The 23,097-nt window shown below is 44.7% G+C and overlaps 2 protein-coding genes across 3 annotated transcripts in view; both read left to right on the top strand.

Moving 5' to 3' along the window:
- ALDH1A3 (aldehyde dehydrogenase 1 family member A3) overlaps positions 1 to 5,449 on the top strand; it is a 31,042-nt gene extending 25,593 nt beyond the window's left edge. The window contains exons 10-13 of the mRNA XM_083412111.1: positions 5 to 169; positions 1,558 to 1,715; positions 2,152 to 2,226; positions 2,798 to 5,449. Coding sequence (XP_083268237.1) covers positions 5 to 169; positions 1,558 to 1,715; positions 2,152 to 2,226; positions 2,798 to 2,870 — 471 coding nt within the window. The 3' untranslated portion in view covers positions 2,871 to 5,449. The remainder of the gene's footprint in view (positions 1 to 4; positions 170 to 1,557; positions 1,716 to 2,151; positions 2,227 to 2,797) is intronic.
- Positions 5,450 to 7,143: 1,694 nt separating this feature from the next.
- The window catches only part of LRRK1 (leucine rich repeat kinase 1), an 84,491-nt gene continuing 68,537 nt past the window's right edge, over positions 7,144 to 23,097 (top strand). Inside the window, exons 1-2 of one of the 2 annotated variants that reach the window (XM_083411756.1) lie at positions 7,144 to 7,508; positions 18,824 to 19,035. In XM_083411756.1, coding sequence (XP_083267882.1) covers positions 18,969 to 19,035 — 67 coding nt within the window. In that variant the 5' untranslated portion in view covers positions 7,144 to 7,508; positions 18,824 to 18,968. Of the gene's footprint in view, positions 7,509 to 18,823; positions 19,036 to 21,988; positions 22,300 to 23,097 lie in introns of those variants that run through there. The other variant, XM_083411757.1, reaches the window with a different exon arrangement.

Here is a 23,097-nt window from a genome sequence, read left to right as displayed (position 1 = left end):
ACAGATTGACCAAAAACAGTTTGACAAAATCTTGGAGCTGATAGAAAGTGGCAAGAAAGAAGGAGCCAAGCTGGAGTGTGGTGGTTTAGCCATGGGAGACCGAGGCCTGTTCATAAAGCCAACCGTATTTTCAGAAGTCACAGACAACATGCGCATTGCTAAGGAGGAGGTACAGACATTTTTATTTTAAGACTGGACTGTCATGTTATAAATTTGGGGTGTTCGTCTAGATGTCACCTTAGGGTTCCCCTCTGAGCCTGTGATTTTATATTTCTAGGGTGGAATTTCTGCATATATAAAAAGACCATTTTTACTTGTTTTTGCTAAAGTGGTCAGCCAGACTCCTTCGGGTTAATTACTCTAGCCAAGAATCTTCAGCTAGTATTTTCTGTGGAACACTTTGACCTAAGCTTAGCATTACAAAGCCTGTTAAATACTGCCCTTAAGTTAAACTTGGGCCAAAGTGTTCCATAGAAACTATTATAGCTGAAGATTCTGGAAGGGATTCTGGACTGAAGGGAAGTGCAGTTTGCTGAGAATTGTTGGGAGACTGTGTTTATCATGGCAGCTACAATTTCAAGAGTTCCCTTGAAAGACAGATGGAGTGTTGAATTGTGTGAATTGTAGGCCCCAGGATTCTTTGGGAGAAGCCATGACTGCTTCAAATAGGATACTACTTCAAATGTCTAATGCCCCCTCAAGATGGAAGGGGGGGCTGGACATGGGGGGTGGGGCTGTAGAGGCCTCAGTCCAATGGAGTTGACATGTCTGTTAAGTAGCGCAGATGCAAAAACTGTCTGACAGTAAGAACTGTTCAACAGTGGAACAGTCTCCCTTGGGAGGTTGTGGACTTTCCTTCCTTGGAGGTTTTTAAGCAGAGGTTGGGTGGCCATCTGTCATGGATGCTTTAGCTGAGATTCCTGCATTGCAGAGCTTTGGACCAGATGGCTCTCAGGGTCTCCTCCAACTCTATGACTCTATGAAACAGAAGGTTCATTTTCCAGCTTATTTTACTTTATCCTCTTAGGATTTGTATGATATCTAAATGATTGACAATTGATTAGAACCAATATGATTAGAATGGGTAAAGTATTAAATGTAACTGTGTATTACTGTAGTGCACTGCATTAAGCACATTCGTGTATTGATCTTAAGACCATTATATAAAAATATGAAAAGGGAAATGGTTTTTGGAGGGGAGGAACCAAATTGCGGATGTTTTTAGTCTGAGCCAAAGAAGGGGCCTTCCTGTTGTCCCATTTCTCCCACTGCCAGATTTGTGACTTCTGCTGTTACTTTGGCTTGTGTCTCGCCTTATTTGTATCACTTCTCATTTTGAGTTCTGTAATATCAAACGAACGAGTCACCGTAAGAAGGAATGGGGATGTGGCGACCTGTCAAAGAGTTACGGCTGTTGTAAAATTGCATTTCACATGCTCCGTATCCCCAAAGGCACTAATGTCAAAGTAATCAGCAACTTTTATTTCAAAGGCAAGTGATCGATTCAACTAAACTCATTCATCAGTTGATGGCCCTGATTCTATAATGTGTTTGCAGATTTTTGGACCCGTGCAGCCCATAATGAAGTTTAAAAACATAGAAGAAGTGATAGAAAGAGCCAACAGCACAGAATATGGGCTTACAGCTGCTGTGTTTACAAAGAATTTGGATAGAGCCCTAACGCTGGCATCGGCACTGCAGTCTGGGACAGTCTGGTGAGATATTTTTTAAACAAAAATTGCTCAATATTTAAGGTGGGCAAATCACTGCACTGACCATTATGCCACATTGCCCTCTTCCTCTCAGTTATAAGCAGTGACCTCTATGTTGCTATGAGCAAAGAGGGTTGTGGGTGATTCATAGCTCAATTGGTTAGAGCGTGGTGCTGATAACGCCAAGGTTGCAGGTTCGACCTCCGTATGGGACAATTGCATATTCCTGCATTGCAGGGGGTTGGACTAGATGATCCTCAAGGACCCTTCCAACTCTCTAATTCTATGAAATGTCTTGCAGGCTTGGTTTACCACCCCTGCCTCACAGGGGTCTGCACTCACTGAGCTGATGTATAAAGCGCTTGGGGAATCTGAAATGTAATGTATGTTGCTAAGATCTTTGCTTCTTAACGGGGCTGGCTTTCTTCCTCTCCAATAGGATCAACTGCTACAATTCCCTTTTTGCACAAGCTCCCTTTGGCGGCTTTAAAATGTCAGGAAACGGGAGAGAATTGTAAGTAGTTTTGTTTCATATTTTTTTTAAAGGGGCCTTTTCATTTATTCATTTCTGAAGCCAGCTTGGAGGAAGCCTTAACTGTTGAAGAGCTATCCTTTAAAAAAAAAAAATATTCATTTTTCTTTTTCATTCATTACATACCTCTCAATTTCTAAATATTTATTATGTTGTTATGTAGTGAGTTGAATAGGATCCAAAAGGCAGCAGTCTGATTGGTCCTAGAATAATAGGATTCGGCCGAGTATATTTCATATATATTCCTCCCTCCCTCCCCTCCAGGGCTTCCCCCAACTTCCGCTTCTGGTTTGTTTTTCTTTTCACCCACTTTGCTATCTCCTAACAGAAAAAAGTTATTCACAACATAACATCAAGCCTAAAAACATAAAAATAAAAGTAAATACACTATATTTCACTATTTTCTAAACATTTTCTAATACTAATAATGTAAATGTTTATTTAAATAACTGTTGAAGAGCTATCCTAGTGCTTTAAATGTATAGCATGGTGCATGTGTCATGTGGAAACACATATACTGAAACTTCAAAGATATCTCTCTCTCTTCTTGCAGAGGTGAATACACTCTGACTGAATACACAGAGGTGAAAACGGTCACCATTAAAGTGTCGCAGAAGACTCACTGAGTGAGGAATGCCACCAGACCTAAAACTCTGACGCTCTGAATGTTAATGTATAGTGGGGGGGGGGGGTTGCTTAAATCTCTTCGGGGGGAGGAAAGTAGCTAAACTCTTTGAAAAGCGAACCATCTATATAACATGTTCGGGTTCTTTAAAATCCCAACCACTTTGTTTAGACATTTGTTTCAGGCCAAAATGGAGGATCTTAAAAACTGCATGCTGAAGAGTCACAAAATAATGAATGTTGATACGCTTGAGCCATGCTCTGCAGCCAGCCCTGCTCTACTGGCACCACATGCGCTTCAGTAGCAACTAGAGACACAACAAAAGGCCTTGTGGTCAGAAGCAATCCCTTCAAATCACACATGGCACTTTGTCCAAATTCTGCATCTTTGACATGTGCTCGGGGGCGGCTGTGGTTGTGTGCATGGGATGTGTGTGTTAGTTGATTCACCAGCATGGCTCCTCATAGGACCCTCTCTTCTGATGTTGTTGTTAGAAAATAGATATAGGGCACACAGGACACACTTATATGCCCAAGGAACTCGCAGCTTACAGTGATTTTGCTTATGCGATTTCAACTTTATACAGCTGGCACGAATAAACAGAGAGCCCCGAAAAGTGCTTTATAAGCCTCTCTGCCTTGCTTCCAAGGGCTCTGGGAAGGTTGCGTGTGAGAGCTCTGGGATGCTCCAAACAGGGATGGTTCCACCGGGGAGCAGGTCAGGGGGGTTCCTGACATTATGCAGTTATGTGGGGGACCTTCAGAACTAACCCTCATGCAATCTGCAAATTACCTATGCACCCTGTTAGCTAGCACAGCACCTACAGAGTCACAGATCCCTGATGCTGCGTATAAAACAGTGGGGCAAGAAAGTTTTCAGAACAAGGTGCTGAGGGCAAGGAATAAAAAGATTGGGCCACCCCCACAGTCCCTCTGCCCCCAGGAACCGGCAGCCTTGGACCCCACACTGTATATTTCCCTCATCACTTGTGAGAAAAGTCAGCTCAGAATTTCCTCCTTAGGATACGGGGCTGGTTTTTTGTGGGTCCTTCCTCAGGCGGTTTGAGAAGAGTTTGAGGATAAAATAGCCAGGCTTCAGCTGAAGTTTTCGCCTACGTGACAAGTCCATAATTTCTGACCCGCACATTTTGATGGACCACGTGCCTACAGTGTGCATAAAATTAGAGGCCTTATTTGCATTTTTTACAGAGCTTCTGTAGTCAGGTCATTTTTTAATTTTTAATTTTTATTTTTTAAAAAACCCCTCTACTTTCCCTCTGCTAACCCTGTGCACTGTATTGTGTATGTTTGTGTGGAGCAAATGAGTACAGATTCTGAGTTTCGCAGCTCCTCAGTGTTGGGATAACTGCTGGATTACAAGCAAACTAAGGCTGCTGCCCTTGTCCAGTTCTCTCCAATTTTTGCAAGGGGTTGCACAAGAGAATATACCACTGGATCCAGGCATGGCTGATCTTCTAGGTGAAATGGAGCATTGCCCCCCCCCCCCCCAAAAAAAAAACTGCAAACGGACTCTACCTGCTTGTCGTCTTACTGACAAGCAGCCCAAGGGGGAGAGATGTAAAACTGGCTATCAACTTCCTCCTCCTCGGTCTCACTGTTGCCCCCTTGTGGAACTTGGCAAGGGTGAGGATGTTGACAAAATTAGACTCGCTTGGCTCTAGCTCCCCCTACTGTTGGGTTCCTTGTCTTCTGCTCTACCAGCCCCAAAGAGCACCAACCACTACTGACTGGATCAAGTAAAACTGGTGTGAAGCCTTTGGCTTGCAGACCTCCTCCTTTGACTCCTGAGATCCTTTTGGCCAAACCACGCCTACTTGCACTGCATCAGAGGCGGTACATGACATCAGGTGTGGGCTAGATAAAGATTTGGCTCTGGTATTTGGTAATCGCAGAGTGCGGGCTGTGGGGTGCTTTGCAAGGGGCATCCCAAGACCCTGAGAATCAGCTGGTTGTGAAAGGAAAAGAGAGGCAAACAGTAAAACAAGGCTACATGGGGAGAATTTTGATTCAGTTTTTCGTTTAAAGCTGAAGGTCCTGATTTGCACTTTCTGGAACCATACAAGAGCCGAAACAGGCCTCCTTTGAAATTTGCCAGTTCTCCAAGTTTTGTGGTGCAGTTCTCAAGCAAAGGAATGTTTACAAAAATGCATCTGTTTGTGAAAATAGAGTATGAAAATGTATTATGTTAAGGGGGATTGCTTGCAAAAATGTGTGCGTTAGTCAAAGTTGCAAAATGTATTTTATTTTGGAGAAAGCTGCATAAAAATGCCAATGCTGATGAATTTTAATGAGGATTAAGGCGAAAACAACCCACCACAAATTACTGCAGAAAAGTGGAGAACTGAACTGGAAATTTGGAAAATGAGAAATGGAACCACCAGTCCCTCACTTCAGCGATTATTAGTTGACCTGTCTGCTTCTTCTGAGTTTAAATCACTACAATCATCATGCCATTTGAGATTCTATTTTCTAGTGGCTGAGAATATATAATATATATTCATTCCAGATCAAGTTTTTTTTGTCTTGTAACTACTTACTGTAATAGGGTTTCAAAAAGAAATTGTATACACTGAATTTTTCTACATTGGATTATTAAAAGCATCATTAGGCACTAATTGTAAAGTACAATCCAGTAGAGCCTTTATATTCTTTCATTGCATGTTAGTGCTTTTTTTGTATGAAATATTACTTAAAATGTTTAAATATATAAATATATATATTTATAAATTAGAATGCAATTAATCTAATGTATTTTTAATTGCCATTTGTACATGGAAATGCCTTTTTTTAAAAAAGGGGGGTTCTCTCTCTTGTAATATTAGCTCTATAATTAAAATGTTATAATTTTGTGATATGGCTCAGAGTTATCTGTATGAGAAATGATTGCCATAATGTTGAAACAGTTGAGCAAAATTTAGATTCTGGTGCCGGGTAAGGATGCCTGAACAATTTGATCTTTTCAAATTGATCTGCACCTCATAAGAACATAAACTTAAAACTTGTTCGCAACCAAAGGGAAAACAAAACAGTGGTTTATGACACTTCATGGGAAATGCAAAAAGTATGGATTGGGAATGCCTCGTGTAAAACCTGATTTTGAGGCATTTCAATTGAAGCAGCTCTTAAAGGTGGTCTGAAATTCATTGAGATACCTTGGGAGCAGGAATTAAAAACTGGGAAACCTGTTATATTGGGGTTCAGGATGAGATACTACGGAAAGCATGGCTGGCATGTATTTTAGACCACTCAGGGTTCTGCTACACAGACAAGAATAGGCAATACAAAACAATGGGCAAGAGCACAAATAGTCAGGGTTTGGGGACATCCTCCCAAGGGGGTGCCCAATTACTGAGGAAAATTTAAAGAAACAACTTCAGGTTTCAACTAACTGGTTCCAAATATGACAAATTTGTTTGCTTGCTCGTTCATAACAAAAAAAGAGGGCTCTGATCCCAAATGATGTTGGAAGCTTTAGGAATTAGATCTAAGATGGAGATAAAAGGCAAAGCTTCTCTACTTTGTAGGTTCCACTTGGAGCTACAAATAGGCAACAGACAGCAGTTGACCTCTCCAGACAACAGAACTCTAGAACTGTAGGGTGGGAAGGGACCACAAGGGTCATCTAGTCCAACCCCCTGCAATGCAGGAATCTTTTCCCCAACATGGGGCTCAAACTCATGAGATTATTCACAGGGTTGAAGGGAGGTGAAGCACCGCCAGCTACTTATTGGCCATTTGTCCCAATTTTCTTTGCAGGGAAGTTAGACAAATGCAAATGTTATCCCACTTTTTCCAGCATGTCTGCCTTGAGGTCTGTTTGTAAACAAAACAATCTAGCATTGTTTCAATCTGATGAAATTTAAAAACACATTCCTCCCCACTTTCCTTATTGCAACAGGCAGGGGGTGGCTTTGTAGTGCAAGGACCCCTGAACATCTTTCAGTGCACAACCGGCATTTATTTGAACGACATCCAAACCCAGCAACAGTCTGGAAGGGATCTACACACATATAAAAAAAGAAAAGTGGTGAAAATGCTTTTTTTAAAAAAAAAAAAGTTTTGAAAAATACATTGAATTTGGCATAGCTCACTGTCGCCATCTAGCGTCACATTTGTAATATTGCACTTCGCAAAGCATTTGAAAACGTTTTGTTTGCAGCTATGTAGCTGAGGAAAACTGGGAGATATCAGAGTGCTTGGAAAGCCCCCGTCCCCGCCCTTTTGCAGAAAAGTACTCGCCCCTTAAAAGGGCCTTTGGGGGCACAAATGCAGCGAGGACTGTGAGCAGATTCGGAACTAGCCGCTGAAATCCCGCAGGCAGCTGTTCCTACAGCCTCGCCCTGCAGGACCGGGCTGCGCTTTCGCTTCCTCTAGAGCGCGCTCTGGGCGCCGCTCCTCCCCGCTGCCTGGCGCGCCGCCGCAGGAGCCTCGGAGAGAGCAAAGACCCGCCTCGCCGCCTCCCTGCCCTGCCCACGCCCAGCGCCGATCGAGGAAGTTGCGACCGCCGCTAAGTCCGGAGCCTGGAGAAGGAGGAGCCCCCTACCCTCGCCGGTTAGCAGCAGATGCGCTTTTACGCGTGCGAGGAGAAGAGCAGGGGGCTGCTTTCCCCAGGATAGCAGGTACGGACGCTCAGCGCCTCAAGTCCTCTCTCCAGCCAGCCACTCTTCTTTTAATTTTTAGGTTGTTCCAGCCTACCTCGTCGCCCCCCTCTCATTCAAGCAGAGCTGCCCCGTGCAAAAAACCCAAAACTACCAAAAGAGGGGCGATGGAAGAGTCATTAAGAACGCGCTGCAAAGTTCATGGCAACTCCCTTTGCTCCCAGCAAAGCGTGCCTGGCGTTGCAGCTTTATTATGGGAGGACGCTGCTTATTTATTTGTTTGCTTGCTTGCAAGGGGTTCCAGGGTAGGATTATGGTTTTTTGCATGGGCGGGGTGTTTTTTCGCTTAAAGGAGGGAGGAGGACGCGGGGAGAGTTGCTGGAATGGGGGGGACAGATTGCGCCCAGACCCGCAGCGCGCGTGTTGCTGGCTGCTGTTGCTTTCTCGTAAAATAATATTTTGCTCCGGCAAGGATCGGGTTTCCTTTGGCCGTTCTTCCACCTCGGTTTCTGTAACTTCGTTGTCTCCGCCCCCTCTCTCCGCTTTATTTCTTTTTCCACTTTTCCATCCAAGTTGGCTAGACGGGCGAGCTGTGTGCAACTTCTTGGAAAGTTAGGATGCTCTCCTTCTCCTCCCGCCCGCGCTCCACCCCCGCAACCAATCTGCACCCGCGGTGGCTTTGGATTCACACAGATAAGAGGGGAGAAAATTTCCCACCCTACCCCAAATCGCTTAGGTTTATGCCAGGGAAAGGCTTCATTTGCGTTTGTTCACGTCAGTCTCCCTGGACAAGTTCACGCAGGGAGAAGGCTATCAAGGCTACTAGCCATGATGGCGAACTGGAAAGTGCAGAGCAGGAGAGAGATGTATTGGGGCATCTGGTTGGCCGCTGTGAGAATAGGATCCTGGACTTCTAAGATGGGCTATTGGCCTGATCTGGAAGGCTTTTCTTAAGTTCTTAAGCTACTGTTAAAGGAACAGATAAGGGTGGATGGGGATTTCCAAGCTTCCCAGAAATGCCTTGGGAGTAAAGGTAAGGTATCTTTGCAGTGGGGGTGTTGATAAGTGCTGCATGTACAAGGTATGCTTTGTGTCTATCAACTTAGATCAGGGGTCAGCAAACTTTTTCAGCAGGGGGCCGGTCCACTGTCCCTCAGACCTTATGGGGGGCCGGACTATATTTTGAAAAAAATAAATAAACAAACAAATTCCTATGCCCCACAAATAACCCAGAGATGCATTTTTAATAAAGGGACACATTCTACTCATGTAAAAACATGCTGATTCCCGGATCGTCCGTGGGCCGGATTTAGAAGGCGATTGGGCCAGATCCAGCCCCCGAGCCTTAGTTTGCCTACCCATGGCTTAGACTGTCAACAGCTTCCAAATTTTATTTGCATGCCTCAATTTCATGTGCTGGATTTTGCCAGTGGCTGTTTCTTCATCTGTTTCGTGGCAAGTACTTTTATCCCAATCTTCAGTTGCGGGTGGGGGGACCCCAAAGTGGCTCTCAAATTCAGTCATAAGATTGTGCTGTCATGTTGACATCCTAAAAGGAAAGGCATAAAAGGAAAAGGGATTTGGAGGGAGGACGAAGTAAACAAACTCAGGCACTCAGTTGCATTTTGCATTGGCTTGTTTTTGTAGTTCTAAAATGATTCTTTTCAGAGGCTGCTGCTACTGCTGTTTTGCTGGTGTGGAAGTGTGAGGGTTTACTCAACAGGTTTGGCCAGAAGTATTTTTTTAATGCCTAAAACCTGCCTTGTGCAACCTGATCAAACTATGGATATTTGCTCAAGAATAGCACTGTTGTGTTCAAGGGGGTTTACTCCCTGGTAAGTACCGGTAAGTGTGCATTGGATCAAGGCCTTTTAAATAACGGATAAGCCACATAAGAAAAATGTAACAGTAAATGAGCCACAATAAGTTTTATAGTTACATTAAAACAAAAATAACATGTAACATAGTATTACATTATCATGCTGGTGGTTTTCAGTTGTCCTCTTTCTCTGGGTATGTATCCAGCGAAGAGTAGAAGAATCAAAAAGTTTCCCACTGACTTGAGACAGCCAAATAGTATACATTGTAAGCTTCTTCCTGGCATCATGGTTTTTTTTGTGTGCTGGGATTTGGCAGCGGAGATGGGCAAATAGGTCAATTTCAGTTCCACTGATTTTCTCATTTTCCCAATCTTAAATTCATTTCTCTGCAAATTCACATCAGTTCACACTAAAATGCTGGTGAATTTTCATGGGACTGTTTTGTTTTTAAGCAAATTCATCAGCATTTTGTGTGAAGTTCTCCAAATAAATAATAAGCACACTTTTGCAGAGCAATGTTCCATAATAGAATTCTTTGGTATGTTTCCCCACCTACAAATATATGCCTTTGTATGCACACTTTACACCGGTAGGTGCATTTTTGTACTTGGCTGAAGAGCTGCATTGCAAAATTAAGAGAAGCGTGAATTTCAAAGGATGGGTGTGTTTTGGTTCTCCTACTGCTTTGGAAAGTGCAAATAATAATATAATTTTTTATTTGTATCCCGCCCTTCCAGGCCGAGGCCGGGCTCAGAGCGGCTAAACATCATAAAAAACAACACAATATGCATTAAAACAGACATCAGTTAATTAAAATTAATTCAGACAAGTTAAAATCTGGGCAGGTGACAATTATCAGGTTGGAATTGAGAGTGGTTAATACTTGCCAGGACCAACTGTTTCCACTGATCATACAAGGACCTGTGAGTGGGTTGGGGGCCTCCTTTGGGCTTGTTTTATACAAAGAAAAGTACTGGCAAGTCAAACTGCATCCTGCCCAAAGCCCTGGCAGAACCAGGGCTTGCAGGCCCTGTGGAAAGATGTCAAATCCCGCAGGGCCCTAGTCTCTTGCGGGAGAGCGTTCCACCAGGCTGGGGCCACGTCCAAAAAGGCCCTGGCTCTAGTCGAGGCCAGTCTAATTTCCCTGGGGCCCGAGAATCATGGTCTTCCTTTACATAAGACCACAGGAAGAGCTGTGCTGGATCAGGCCAGAGCCCATCTGGTTCAGCGTCTTGTTCTCACAGAAGCCAACTAGATGCCTGTAGGGAGCATGCAAGCAAGCTTTTAAATTCTAACAGAATCCAATGTCTCTCCCATCCTTAGACCTACTATGGTGTGTATTTTTAATTTCTTCAAACATGTGGTTCCTCATCCCTGCACCGTAGTCTAAAACAGTCCTGTTCAGGAAGTGGTATATTTGCATTTTTGAAGAACTAATGCTAGGTCAAAGCGTTCAACCCAGGCTTTAAAAAAAGTACTTTGTGGGGGGTGGGGTAGAAATGTCCCAGAAAATCATATCTATCTTTGAAGGCATCAGAAAGTACATGATTTTGGAGTGCGTTTACTTCTAAAAAATAATTTCTTGCCCTGCCCTTTTTCTACAAGTGGGTGGAGATTTTCTGCTGCTTCAAACAGTGGTTCAGTTGATCTTAGCAGACCAGTGATATTCCCCCATTAATGGGTACCCCTGAGCTTTGCAGAAGTTCAAAAAAGATTTACAAAAAACCCTAAGGGGACAACCACCCCCCACAAAACCAACCCAATGAAAACAAAGCTTCCTGAGTGTCACTTAGAGTAAAATGGAAAATGTGTGTATTTTGGAGAGGGTACGTCCAACTGACCACTGCCCCCCCCAAAGAAAAGTCCTGCTACAAGACCAGGATACACTGCAACATTTTGTTGCAGTTCCCACTTGTCCTTTCTAACTTTGATGTGGGCTGCCGTAGATGCCAGTCCTGTAGCTATTGAAAAGAACAAGCGCTTTTGCTTTCTGGATCATGGAAGCTACAATACTTCTTCTAAAATGGAAATGGCTGTTATTAATTTTTTTTGTTGCAACTCCTTGTTTTTGCTTTCCCCAAAATGAAGAAACAAACAAACCCCATGCCAAGGGTTTTAAGTTAAGCCATAGGTGGAGCTTACGATTGTGAGAGGCAGAAGGAATGTTTGAAAACTGTTTGCCAACTGTGCGGCTTTTAGTACCAGACTGAACCTCCTATTTATTGCAAAATGGGACTGACCTCAAGGTTATTGGTGCCTACTCTTTTTATACTCTTTATATTACATAGTGTAATGAGCTGATTATGTCTGTTACCTGTTTTTCTATTTACAGATAGGTAGCCATGTTGGTCTGCCATAGTCAAAACAAAATTAAAAAATTCCTTCCAATAGCACCTTAGAAACCAACTAAGTTAGTTATTGTTATGAGCTTTCATGTGTGAAGAAGTGTGCATGCACACGAAAGCTCATACCAATAACTAACTTAGTTGGTCTCTAAGGCACTACTGGAAGGAATTTTTTTATTCTGTTTTTCTATGTTTACTGTACATTCATTTCCAGTAAAAGAGCAGTTTCCCCAAACTTGTTAGAACCTACCAAGGCTAAGCTATATAATCATTGTATCAGGAGGAGTCATAGAATTGTAGAGTCGGAAGAGGCCCCTGAGGGTTTTGTAGTCTAGCCTCCTGCATTGCAAGAACCTGGTTTGAAACTCACTGTGCTGCAGTTCAGCAAGGCTTTTGCTCTCAGCTTTGGCTGTCTATCTGAAGTTTGGGGAATGATAAAACTGGCTCTCCGTCCAGGGCCAGTGTAAGGATTGTTGTTGGCATTGGCATGCATCTGTCTTGGAGTGTGCCTCTGGGGGGTGAAGTCAAACTGCTGTGTTAGCAGCACCAAAATGACATCCCCGGGGCACAAGCTTGGGCAGTGTATATGGAGATTCTGGGCTGCCCAGATGACAATACTCCCCTCCCTCCTTGGCCTCAATGATGTGGTCCAAAGGAAAGGAAAGCAATACGTTGGGCCAGTGGCGTAGCGTGGGTTGTCAGCACCCGGGGCAAGGCAAGTAATTTGCGCCCCCTAACCCGTGGATTTGCGCCCCCTAACCCTAACACCCAGATTTTGCGCCCGGTGCGGCCGGCCCCCCCTGCACCCCCCACGCTACGCCACTGTGTTGGGCACCAGCATGGCTGCAGGACTTGCCGGAAGGAGCTGTACAAGCACCATCCATCTGTCTTAGGGACTCCGCTCTGGATTTATGTTTACAGTGGTACCTCACGTTAAGTACTTAATTCGTTCTGGAGGTCCGTTCTTAACCTGAAACTGTTCTTAAGCTGAAGCACCACTTTAGCTAATGGGGCCTCCCGCTGCTGCCGCGCTGCCGGAGCACGATTTCTGTTCTCATCCTGAAGCAAAGTTCTTAACCCGAGGTATTATTTCTGGGTTAGCGGAGTCTGTAACCTGAAGCGTATGTAACCTGAAGCGTATGTAACCCGAGGTACCACTGTACTCCTTCACCTTTTCTTCTCCCAAAGATATCCCTCAAGACAGCGGAGGTTTAGGATCAGAGTTTTCCTTCTCAGCAGTTCTCAACCTGTGGGTCCCCAGATGTTGTTGGACTACAACTCCCATCATCCCTGAGCTCTGGCCTTGCTAGCTAGGGGTTATGGGAGTTGTAGTTCAACAACATCTGTGGACCCACAGGTTGACAAAGGCTGAATGCACTACCTTCCCAGGTTGACGAACCCCACCTGCCCCTTATTTCCCTCTGTACCACACGCAGAAACCGCTTTCTTGACTGTTGGTCTCATCTGCTCAATTCTCCAGAGTCTGTCTTTGCAGGCAGGGGAAGTCTCTAACTCATCGAGGGTTTGAGACCCATCGGCTACCCTCACCTGGTTTAGCACTAATATTATCACTGTTATTATTTGTTAGACTTGTTTGCATCCCAGAAAGGTCACTTCAGTGTTGGGAGCCCTCGGCCCTCAATATATTACTGAACTACATCTCCCATCATCCCAGGCTATTGGCCTTGCTTGCTGGGGCTGATGGGAGTTGTAGTTCAGCAACATCTGGAAGGCTACAGGCTCTCATCTCCTGAACTATATATGCTGAATTTTGTTAGATCCAGAAGTAACAGACATTTTAAGCTCAACCTGAAGCAAGAGAATTAAAAGCAAGAGAACAAGTTATCGGGTAATTGGACTCTCTTGTCTGTGATTATGCATGAATTACAGTGGTAGCTCGCAAGCCGAATGCCTCGGAAGACGAAAAACCCGCAAGACGAAAGAGTTTTTAATTTTCTGAGTTGCTTCGCAAGACGGATTTCCCTATGGGCTTGCTTCACAAGATGAAACGTCTTGCGTCTTTTTTTTTAAACCGCCAATGCATTCCTATGGGAAACCGTCAATACACAGTGGTGCTTCGCAAGACGAAAAAACTCGCATAACGAAAAAACTCGCAGAACGAATTAATTTCGTCTTGCGAGGCACCACTGTACCTTGTAGTGGGATTAGGGTTGGCAGTTTCCCCCTTCCCCTGTGCCTTCAGGAATAGTTTTGACATGTATTAATTACACACCTGAAGGTCCCTCCCACCCCCCACAAAGAAAATCACTTTATCTCCTTGTTAGTAGGGATGAGGGAGAAAGTTGTTCAATTTGCATTTTAATATGAACCCACCGGTTTTGCACTTCCTTCAGCAATGCATGAACTGAAACACTGCTTTGAAGTTCACACTTCTCCAAATTTTGCGATGCAGTTCTTCAACCCACACATGTGCGCGAAAATGTATATGTTATTCAATCTAATGTACAAAATGCATTCTTATCAGGGGGAAATTGTTTGGGGAAATGCACACACACACACACACAGTAGTACCTCTCGTACAGTGGTTGCGAACGGGATCCATTCCAGAGGCAACATGAAAAGCCCGCAACCTGAAGCGCTGTATCTGTGCAGGCGTGCAGCGTGATTTGGCGCTTGTGCACATGTGCAAAGAGTGATTTAGCGCTTCTGCGCATACACGAGCGAAACCTGGAAGTAACCCTTTCCGGTACTTCCGGATTGCCAGGGGAAGCAAACTGAAAAAACGTAACATGAGGCAAATGTAACATAAGGTATGACTGTGTGTGTGTGTGTGTGTGTGTGTGTGTATGCATGCGCAAGGCTGTCAACACATTGCAGTTTGTGTGACTGCCAGTAGATGGCCATGCCAACTTTAGCACCATGACAGAACAACAGACAGGTAGGTAAGTGAGCAGGTAGTCTACTTCAGACAAGGCAACGTTTACATTTGTTGCTCCACCCACTTTTGCTTCTGGCCCCACCCACTATTGACACGTGGCTGCCTGAAGGCTACGCAGATGGGAAGGAGCCCTCAGGCTGAAAAAGGTTTCCAGGCATACATACGTTTTCTTTGGTTGACACGAAATGGATGATACACTCTTTTTTGGGTATGCCTTGGTGGCCTGCTGCACTTTTAATTTTAGCAACCATATGTGTTGGGCCCCAACTCCCATTCAGCTCAGTCAGATGGCCAATGATCCATGAACCTCTGACTACCCAGAAAAATTATCTAAGCTTTAGTGGCTCCTCTGCAGACAGAAGTTCAACAGGTGCAGTATTTTCTTGCATGGAGATGCAATGATGGGGGAGTGGATGTGCATGGATTTCTGCTGAATGTGTGGCTGTTTTCAAAACCAAAAACAAAGGTGCAAAGGGGGTGACCTTGTCTTTCACCCCCACCTCTTTTTGCACCCCCCCCAAGGAATGGTAGCAAATTGAAGCTGCCCTTTGCCCACACAAACTGGATTTCCCCACTTCCCCTCTCTGCCATCTGTCTTGCTACTTCCTGCTACACTTTTCAGCTGGGCTTGTGGTTGCCGTGGAAGAGCCAGACAGATGCAGGTTGCAGTTTGCTCCAGCACCTCGGAGATTGTCCTTTGACCTCTGCACAGCTTCTTTTCTGTCTTTTCTCCTGCTTCCCAGAATATGTGATGTGAACTTTAGCAGTGCAAATGCTAAAATATGGAGGAGAGGTATACAGTCGTACCTCGGAAGTTGAACAGAATCCGTCCTGGAAGTCCGTTCAACTTCTGAAACATTCAGTTTCCAAAGCGTGGCTTCTGATTGGCTGCAGGAAGCTCCTTCAGCCAATCAGAAGCCCCGTTGGACGTTCAGCTTCCAAAAGAACGTTCGAGAACTGAAACAATCACTTTCGGTTTTTGATTGTTCGGGAGACAGGATGTTTGATTCCCAAGGCATTCGGGAGCCGAGGTATGACTGTAGCTTAGTTGCAGAGCTGCTGCTTTACATACCAGAGGTTCCAGGTTCAATCCCCAGCTTCTCCAGGTAGGATGGGAGCATCCCCTGCCTGAAGCACTGGAGAGCAGCTGCCAGTCAGTGCAGACAATACTGAACTAGATGGGCTAACAATCTGACCAATAGGCAGCCGCCTTGTTCTAAATCAGACCATTGAGCCATCCAGCCCCTACAGTGTCTGACAGTGTTTCTCCAGGCTTTCAGAATGGTGTCTCTGCATAAGGCAGCTTTGTCGGTTCCCAATATGGCTTTGGGTGACCCAGTTTCACACCTGCACACTCCCCATTGGATGCCTGCAACATCAACTTGCCTAGGCACCCAGATAAAGAGATCTTAGTTGGTTATCTTTGAATATGAGGAAACACGGTACAGTAGTTCTAAATAAAGAAAGCGTCTGTTTTTTATATGCTGCACACTGTGCTGGAGCAGATAGGGTCTTAAAAAAGAATTTCCAGAGAGGGAGCCATGTGAGTCTGCTTGTCACATTAGTGAAACGCATTTTATTATGGCATGATAAGTATTTGTAAGAGGGACGCGGGTGGCACTGTGGGTTAAACCACACAGCCTAGGGCTTGCCGATCAGAAGGTTGGCGGTTCGAATCCCCGAGACAGGGTGAGCTCCCGTTGCTCGGTCCCAGCTACTGCCAACCTAGCAGTTCGAAAGCACGTCAAAAGTGCAAGTAGATAAATAGATACCGCTCCGGCGGGAAGGTTCACTAGAAGCGGCTTAGTCATGCTGGCCACATGACCCGGAAGCTGTACGCCGGCTCTCTCGGCCAAGAAAGCGAGATGAGCGCACAACCCCAGTCGGTCACGACTGGACCTAATGGTCAGGGGTCCCTTTACCTTTACCTTTAAGTAATTGTGACCTACAGCCTACTTCACTAGATGTACAGAGTGTCACTCTCAGTTGTCAGGTGTACACACACACATGTAAAGAGCTGTGCCCTTCTTGCTCTGCTTACTAAGCCCCCCCAACCCCCCCCAATTCCCCTCCAGAGCTTCTTCTTCCCACCCCATGCAACTACTAAGCTCCCTTTTCCCAGTCCACTTCTTCATGGAAATCCAGGATTGTGATGCTGTGGCACTACAGATGAGGGCTGTGTGATGACAGCCTTATGTTTTTATGTATAAAGGAAGATAAAGGGGGAGGGGAGGAAATCACAGGCCGGAGCTGAATGGCAATAGAATGCAAAAGTACAGTCTGTGACAATTAGGTTCAATCAGGGGTAGCCAATGGGGTTGCTGGAGTCCCATTGGTTCCAGCTGGCCAGGGTTGATGAGTGTTGAGGTCCATCAGAGTCTGGAAGGTGCCACATTGGCTGCAAATGGATGCAAATTGACCACAGCAGCAGTAACTTTTCTTTTAAAAAAGAATGTTTATCGAGCAACAAAAACAGACAATACACACAAAGAGAAAAACAAGCATATGAACAACAAAACAATATAGTTCAACATAAGGAGCTTTCAATAAGAAAGTCAAAATAAAGAATCAGGAGTGAGTGCAATAGATACAATTACAGTGGTGCCCCGCAAGACGAATGCCTCGCAAGACGGAAAACCCGCAAGACGAAAGGGTTTTCCGTCTTCAGAGGCGATTCGCAAGACGAATTTCCCTATGGGCTTGCTTCGCAAGACGAAAATTGACGAAAATTTTTGAGTTTTTTCCCCGCTCCCAAACCCCTTTTTCTGAAGCGCTAAGCTGCTAATAGCCTTTTAGCAGCAAAACCGCTAATTCCTTAAGCCTTTAATAGCCGTTAATAGCCCTTAAACTGCCAATAGCGCTAATCTGCTAATGGGCTTGCTTCGCAAGACGAAAAAACCGCAAGACGAAAAGACTCGCGGAACGGATTCTTTTCGTCTTGCGAGGCACCACTGTATAAAATTATAATGACATATAAAAACACAACTTACATTCTTCCGCGGAAATGGGAATAAATGAAAAGGGATTGCCTGTATTTATAGATGCCACAAAATAAAATCACATCTCAAAAGCAGCCCATGTGACAACAGCAGTAACTGGTGATACTGTAAAATAGAATGGTAGTGTTAGAAGGAACCCCTGGCAATGCAGGAATATGCAGTTGTCCCATATGGGGATCGAACCTGCAACCTTGGCATTATCAGCACCACGCTCTATCCAAGTGAGCTATCTATCTTGGCATCTGAGTAAAGTATAAGTGTAGCAAAATGAGCACAATGGTCCTTCACACTATTTGTGATTGGTGATATCACCCGTGAGTATATTAACATGTGCCATAGAACAGTAAACCATTGCCTCTGTTCACACCCAGATGAATAGAGTTGAACTTTTTGATAAGCTACAATTTATGAGCTTTATCTGGAGCGTCTTTGTTCTTTTTTCCAGGATACGCATCTTAAGATAACAGGAAGGAGTGGCTGTCTTAAAGCGATCTTTGCCCTCTGTGGGATTTTTTAATAGTCAATATTAAATACAGCTTTAAAATGTTCTAGCCAACTAACTGGGGCACCTTTTTTCATTGTACAGCATGCTTTTTAATTGATCAGATGTCACAACCCTGATTATAAATGGACTCATAAATTAACTCATAAATTCCTCCTCCATCTCTAAATAGGGAATTACTAGGTAAGGCTTTCCCTTCCGAACACAATTATCTGCAAAACTTCTTTCCAGCATTGGGAAAGAAGCTTCATTTACTGTAGCCAGAGATTCTAACCTCCAGTTACCTTTCCATTTGCTTCCTCATAGCTCATTTTTGCTTCTTTCTTTGGGTTATTTAAAGCCTGGCCAGTCTCGAAGTTCTTTCCCACCCTTTCAATACATATAGGCAGTGCTTTTTGGGGGGGAGGGATGCAGGGCTACGCATACCCCTAAACATTTTGTGAATCTAAGTTTGGCTTCATTGAGGGGCAGTATTTCAATATGAGTAGGAAGACGAGAGTACCCCTAAACAGTCTTTTTATAGAAAAAAAGCACTGCATATATGCACCATAAAAATAGAATAAAAATTAGACAAGAATGTAGAGTGTGAAACTCCAGAGAACCTGTTGCTGCAATGTATTAAAGCTTCTGCGTAAGGAAGTTATTTATCACTGTTTTTAAGTGATGTACGGAACAAAGAATCCTGAGGGACAGGAGAAAACGTGGTGTTTTTAATTCCTGACCCGCTGGAAGGATTAATTTAGATTTTTTTTTCCTTTTTCCTTTTTAAAGAAAAACAACTCTCTTCCAAGCTACATAACGAGGATTTCCCAAGTCTCCAAGCTGGGCACTCGCCTTTGAGTTTCGACAACTTCATTTTTGGATATTAAATGTATCAGAAAGTAGACCTCTCGAAAGGCCTGAGCAGCAGCCCAGAATGTACTGGTGCGTGGGAACAGAGGACTCCGAGGACGACAGCAAGAGAGACATGGCGGCACAAGACGGTAAATGAAACACCTTTCCTGCCTAAGGCAAATTCTGACAATTCCATGCAGCTCTTTGTAAATATGTATATACTAGGGTCTTTGAAATACCAAGCTCTCATAACTCACAAACGGGATGAGATTAAAAAACAACCGACCAATTTAAATTTAGCTTGTATCATTCAACAAGTATACAAAATATTAAGAAAATTGGATGATGGGAAATGATCCATAATGAATTGAAAAAAATGTTTAAAAGTACTTCCCCCCCCAAAAAAAACCCCAGAGTCCTTTCTGTTGGGGATAATTCAGATTGAAATTCCCAGGTGTCAAAAAAGGTTATTTATGTATGCTACTACTGTTGCCCGTGTTTGGTTAGCCCCAAAATGGAAAACGAATAAGAATAAGAGAACAAGAAGAACATACATTTTAGAAAGATTGGAAAAGTTTATTGAATATATGGGAAATAATTGTGTACAGCTGAAAACGCTGGCAGCATTAAGATATATTCAACAGTGTAAGGAAGTTTTGATGGATGCAATAATGGAATACTGAATGGTATAGTTTTTATAAAATATGCAGGGATGTATATGATATGTAAAATGAGCCATGGAAAGAGAGGAAGGGAAGACATTGATATCTTAAGGAAGTAAAATGAATATTTTAAATTGTAAAACAAAGAATGTAATAAAAAAATTATATACAGTAGAAAATTGGATGACACATGGTAAAAAAAAAATTGGATCCCTTGATATGTAATGACCCAGCTTCATCATCAGTCTCCTCTTCCACAACCCTTGAGGTGAGGTCTTTCACCGCTGACAGTCTCCGGCTCTGGAAACTGCTGACAAAACCACGGTGGACAATAGAAGCGGAGGAGGCAGCCCTGTCTGTCCGCCCTTCCTTCCAGTCTCAATGTCACTGCCCCCCTGCAAAGCAACCCATAGGGAAGGGCCAGCCAAGAAGCCCAGCCCAGCCCTCACCAACAGCAAGCTTGCTTGCTTTTTCTGGCCACTTGCCAACATAATGGACAGCTTGCCGAAACCACAGCCCAGGTGAGCCACAGAGGAACAGGGAGGACAGCCTGGGGCAGCTGTAGTTTGCTTAGGGTGCTGGGAATTATAGCTCTCTGAGGGGCCACCAAGCAACTCTTGGCCCCATTAACTAACTACAATTCCCAAGATTCTTTGGGGGAAGCCACAACTCTTAAATGTGCTTAAAATACGCAGTGCTGATGTGAACAAAGTTCTTCATAGGGCTTCACCAAATGACCTATTTATTGAGCATTAATTCTGATTTGTTTGCCTGGAGGCTGTATGACAATGATCACTCATCCTGATTTGTTTGTGGGGTGTTTATACGTCTTTGCAGTAACCGTCTATTCATTCCACGCTCTTCCACCCATTTCCCTATCATTTCCCCAACAGCAAAAAGTCCATTTCTTTGTACAGTGGTACCTCGGGTTAAGAACTTAATTCGTTCTGGAGGTCTCTTCTTAACTTGAAACTGTTCTTAACCTGAGGTACCACTTTAGCTTAATGGGGCCTCCCGCTGCTGCCGCACCACCGTCGCCTGATTTCTGTTCTCATCCTGAAGCAAAGTTCTTAACCCGAGGTACTATTTCTGGATTAGTGGAGTCTGTAACCTGAAGCGTCTGTAACCTGAGGTACCACTATAAAAGGGGATTTCTTGTATTAGGGCGCTGGGGCTCTTTAATTCACTTCAATGGTGCAAACCTAAATTTCATGGCATGCCCTTGAATCCCTCCCACAAGGTACTGACAGTCCAGAGGTGCCCTTGTCGTGTTCTGGCCCGATGCCAGAACTCACAGGGAAAGCAGCAACTGGCTCCAGCAAAGGTCGGGAGCACACTGAGGCCTTTTATACCTCTGTCCCAAGACTGCCTCCTCCTGGCTCCACCCCTTGATAGAACCTCAGAGCCTTAAAGGGCCAACCCTCTGGCTTGAAGGCAGCCACTCCTCCTCTGTTCCATAGCCTCCCTCCTAGTGCACTCCTGGACTGCTAGAATGCAGTGGGCAGCATATGGCTTTTCAGGGAAAGATGAGTCAGCCTTGATGACTCCATGGAAAGAGAGGAAGGTTTTGGTTTTGGAGGTTCCTCTGGGAGTTATTAGGACGCGGGTGGCGCTGTGGGTTAAACCACAGAGCCTGGGACTTGCTGATCAGAAGGTTGGCGGTTCGAATCCCCGCAACAGGGTGAGCTCCCGTTGCTCAATCCCTGCTCCTGCCAACCTAGCAGTTCAAAAGCACGTCCAAGTGCAAGTAGATAAATAGGTACCACTCCAGCGGGAAGGTAAACGGCATTTTCGTGCACTGCTCTGGTTCACCAGAAGCGGCTTAGTCATGCTGGCCACATGACCCAGAAGCTGTATGCCAGCTCCCTCGGCCAATAAAGCGAGATGAGCGCCGCAACCCCAGAGTCGGTCACGACTGGACCTAATGGTTAGGGGTCCCTTTACCTTTACCTTTTACTGGGAGTTATTGTCCAGCTGCTTAATGCACACTGGTCTCCCTTTCTTCCCCAGTCAGCCTGAGCCCTTAACCCAGCACTCCCATCTAGAGCCCCTGTAGCCCCCAACTCAGTGTCCGGTTGAGTGCTGGGTACAGGGATCATGGCACTGCCCATAGGTTGTGTCTCCAACCCAAAACACTCCCAATGCCCTCTTAAGGCCCCGTTTGAGCTAGCCCTAATTTCAGCCCTGCTCCGTCAAATCCAGATTCATTTACCTGCTCCCCCCCCCATGCTTTAATCAGGCACCGACCTTACAAGCTGTCAGTCTCCTTCCCCACCTCCAGGAGAAGCCAGCAGACATCGCAGTCTGTGTCACAGCACCAGTGTGCAACGTGGGTGTCGCATTATGGAAACCGTGGCAGAAAGACGTTTTGTCTCGGCTCTGACAACGAAGGTCCTGCAAGAAAGCCATAAGGAAACCTTGCCAGTTGTACTTCTGGTGCTTGTGGATTCTTCTCCGTTCTCACTCCTTTGCAGCCTGCCGTTCATTAACGAGATATATTTATGAATGGGGAAGGGATGCGTTTTGGATGCTGGCTTGTGAGCCAGGCTTAAACGAAAGCTCTGACAGTGGTGCAATTGCAGATTTCCCTGAGCGATCGCAAAGAAATTCCGGCTGGTTTTTATCCTGGTGCTTTTTAGCCTTTTATCAAAGGTCTTTTCTAACCGGGGATCACAGAGGGCTAGGGCAAATCCCTGTGTCTCCATGAGCGTGGATGGTATTTACTTTCTAGGCTTCTGTTTCCACCTCGCAGTGAGTCTATATCTTAAAAACTCATTTTTGGGTGTCTCTCTGTGTATGTACGTGTATGTGTTGAACCATGAACGTAATAATTACCGGATGCCTTAAAAGAATAAGGTGCTCTGTAAAAAGAAAGAACATATTACAAAGCATCTGAATTGCTTTAGGTTGTTATGACAATGAGCACTTTTTTAAAGGGGGGAGAATCTCCCCCAAATTTAGTGGTACGTTGCAGGTGTTTTCCTACTGTGTTTCATCAGGGCATGACTAAGATTTGTTTCGCTTTGAATATTGCTTTGTTAGAGGACTAGAGGACAAGAAACGATCAAGGCTGTCACCCTGTGTGCATTTACCCGAGACTTAATCCAGTTTAACTTTGTGGGAATTCCTTTCAGATAAGCATACGTGGGATTGGACTGTATAACTGGACTGCATCAGCAACTGGCAGCCACGATGGCTAAGCTCTGCCTCCGCAGTCAGAGGCAATATGCCTCGGAATACCAGTTGCAGGATACTACCGTAGGAGGGGAGAGTCCTGCTTATGGGCTTCCCATAGGCATCTGGCTGGTTGTTTTGAGAACAGGATGCTTGGCTAGATAGGCCAGTGGCCTGATCCAGCGGGGTTCGTTTTATGGTCTTGTATGTTGAGCATCTCTGTGTGTACCTGGGGTTGTTACCATTTGAACATCTCTTTGTATATCTGGGGTAGCCAACATGACGCCCTCTGGAGGTTTTAGGCTACAACTCCCTGACTATTATCCACACTGGCTGAGGCTGATGGGAGTCAAAGTCCCAAAATCTGGGTGACAC

Source organism: Podarcis tiliguerta (genome assembly GCF_965153285.1).
Source record: "Podarcis tiliguerta genome assembly, chromosome: 14".
NCBI classification, from domain to species: Eukaryota; Metazoa; Chordata; class Lepidosauria; order Squamata; family Lacertidae; genus Podarcis; species Podarcis tiliguerta.
The sequence above is the reverse complement of the archived record's forward strand: the minus strand, read 5'-3'. Positions and strand labels throughout refer to the sequence as shown.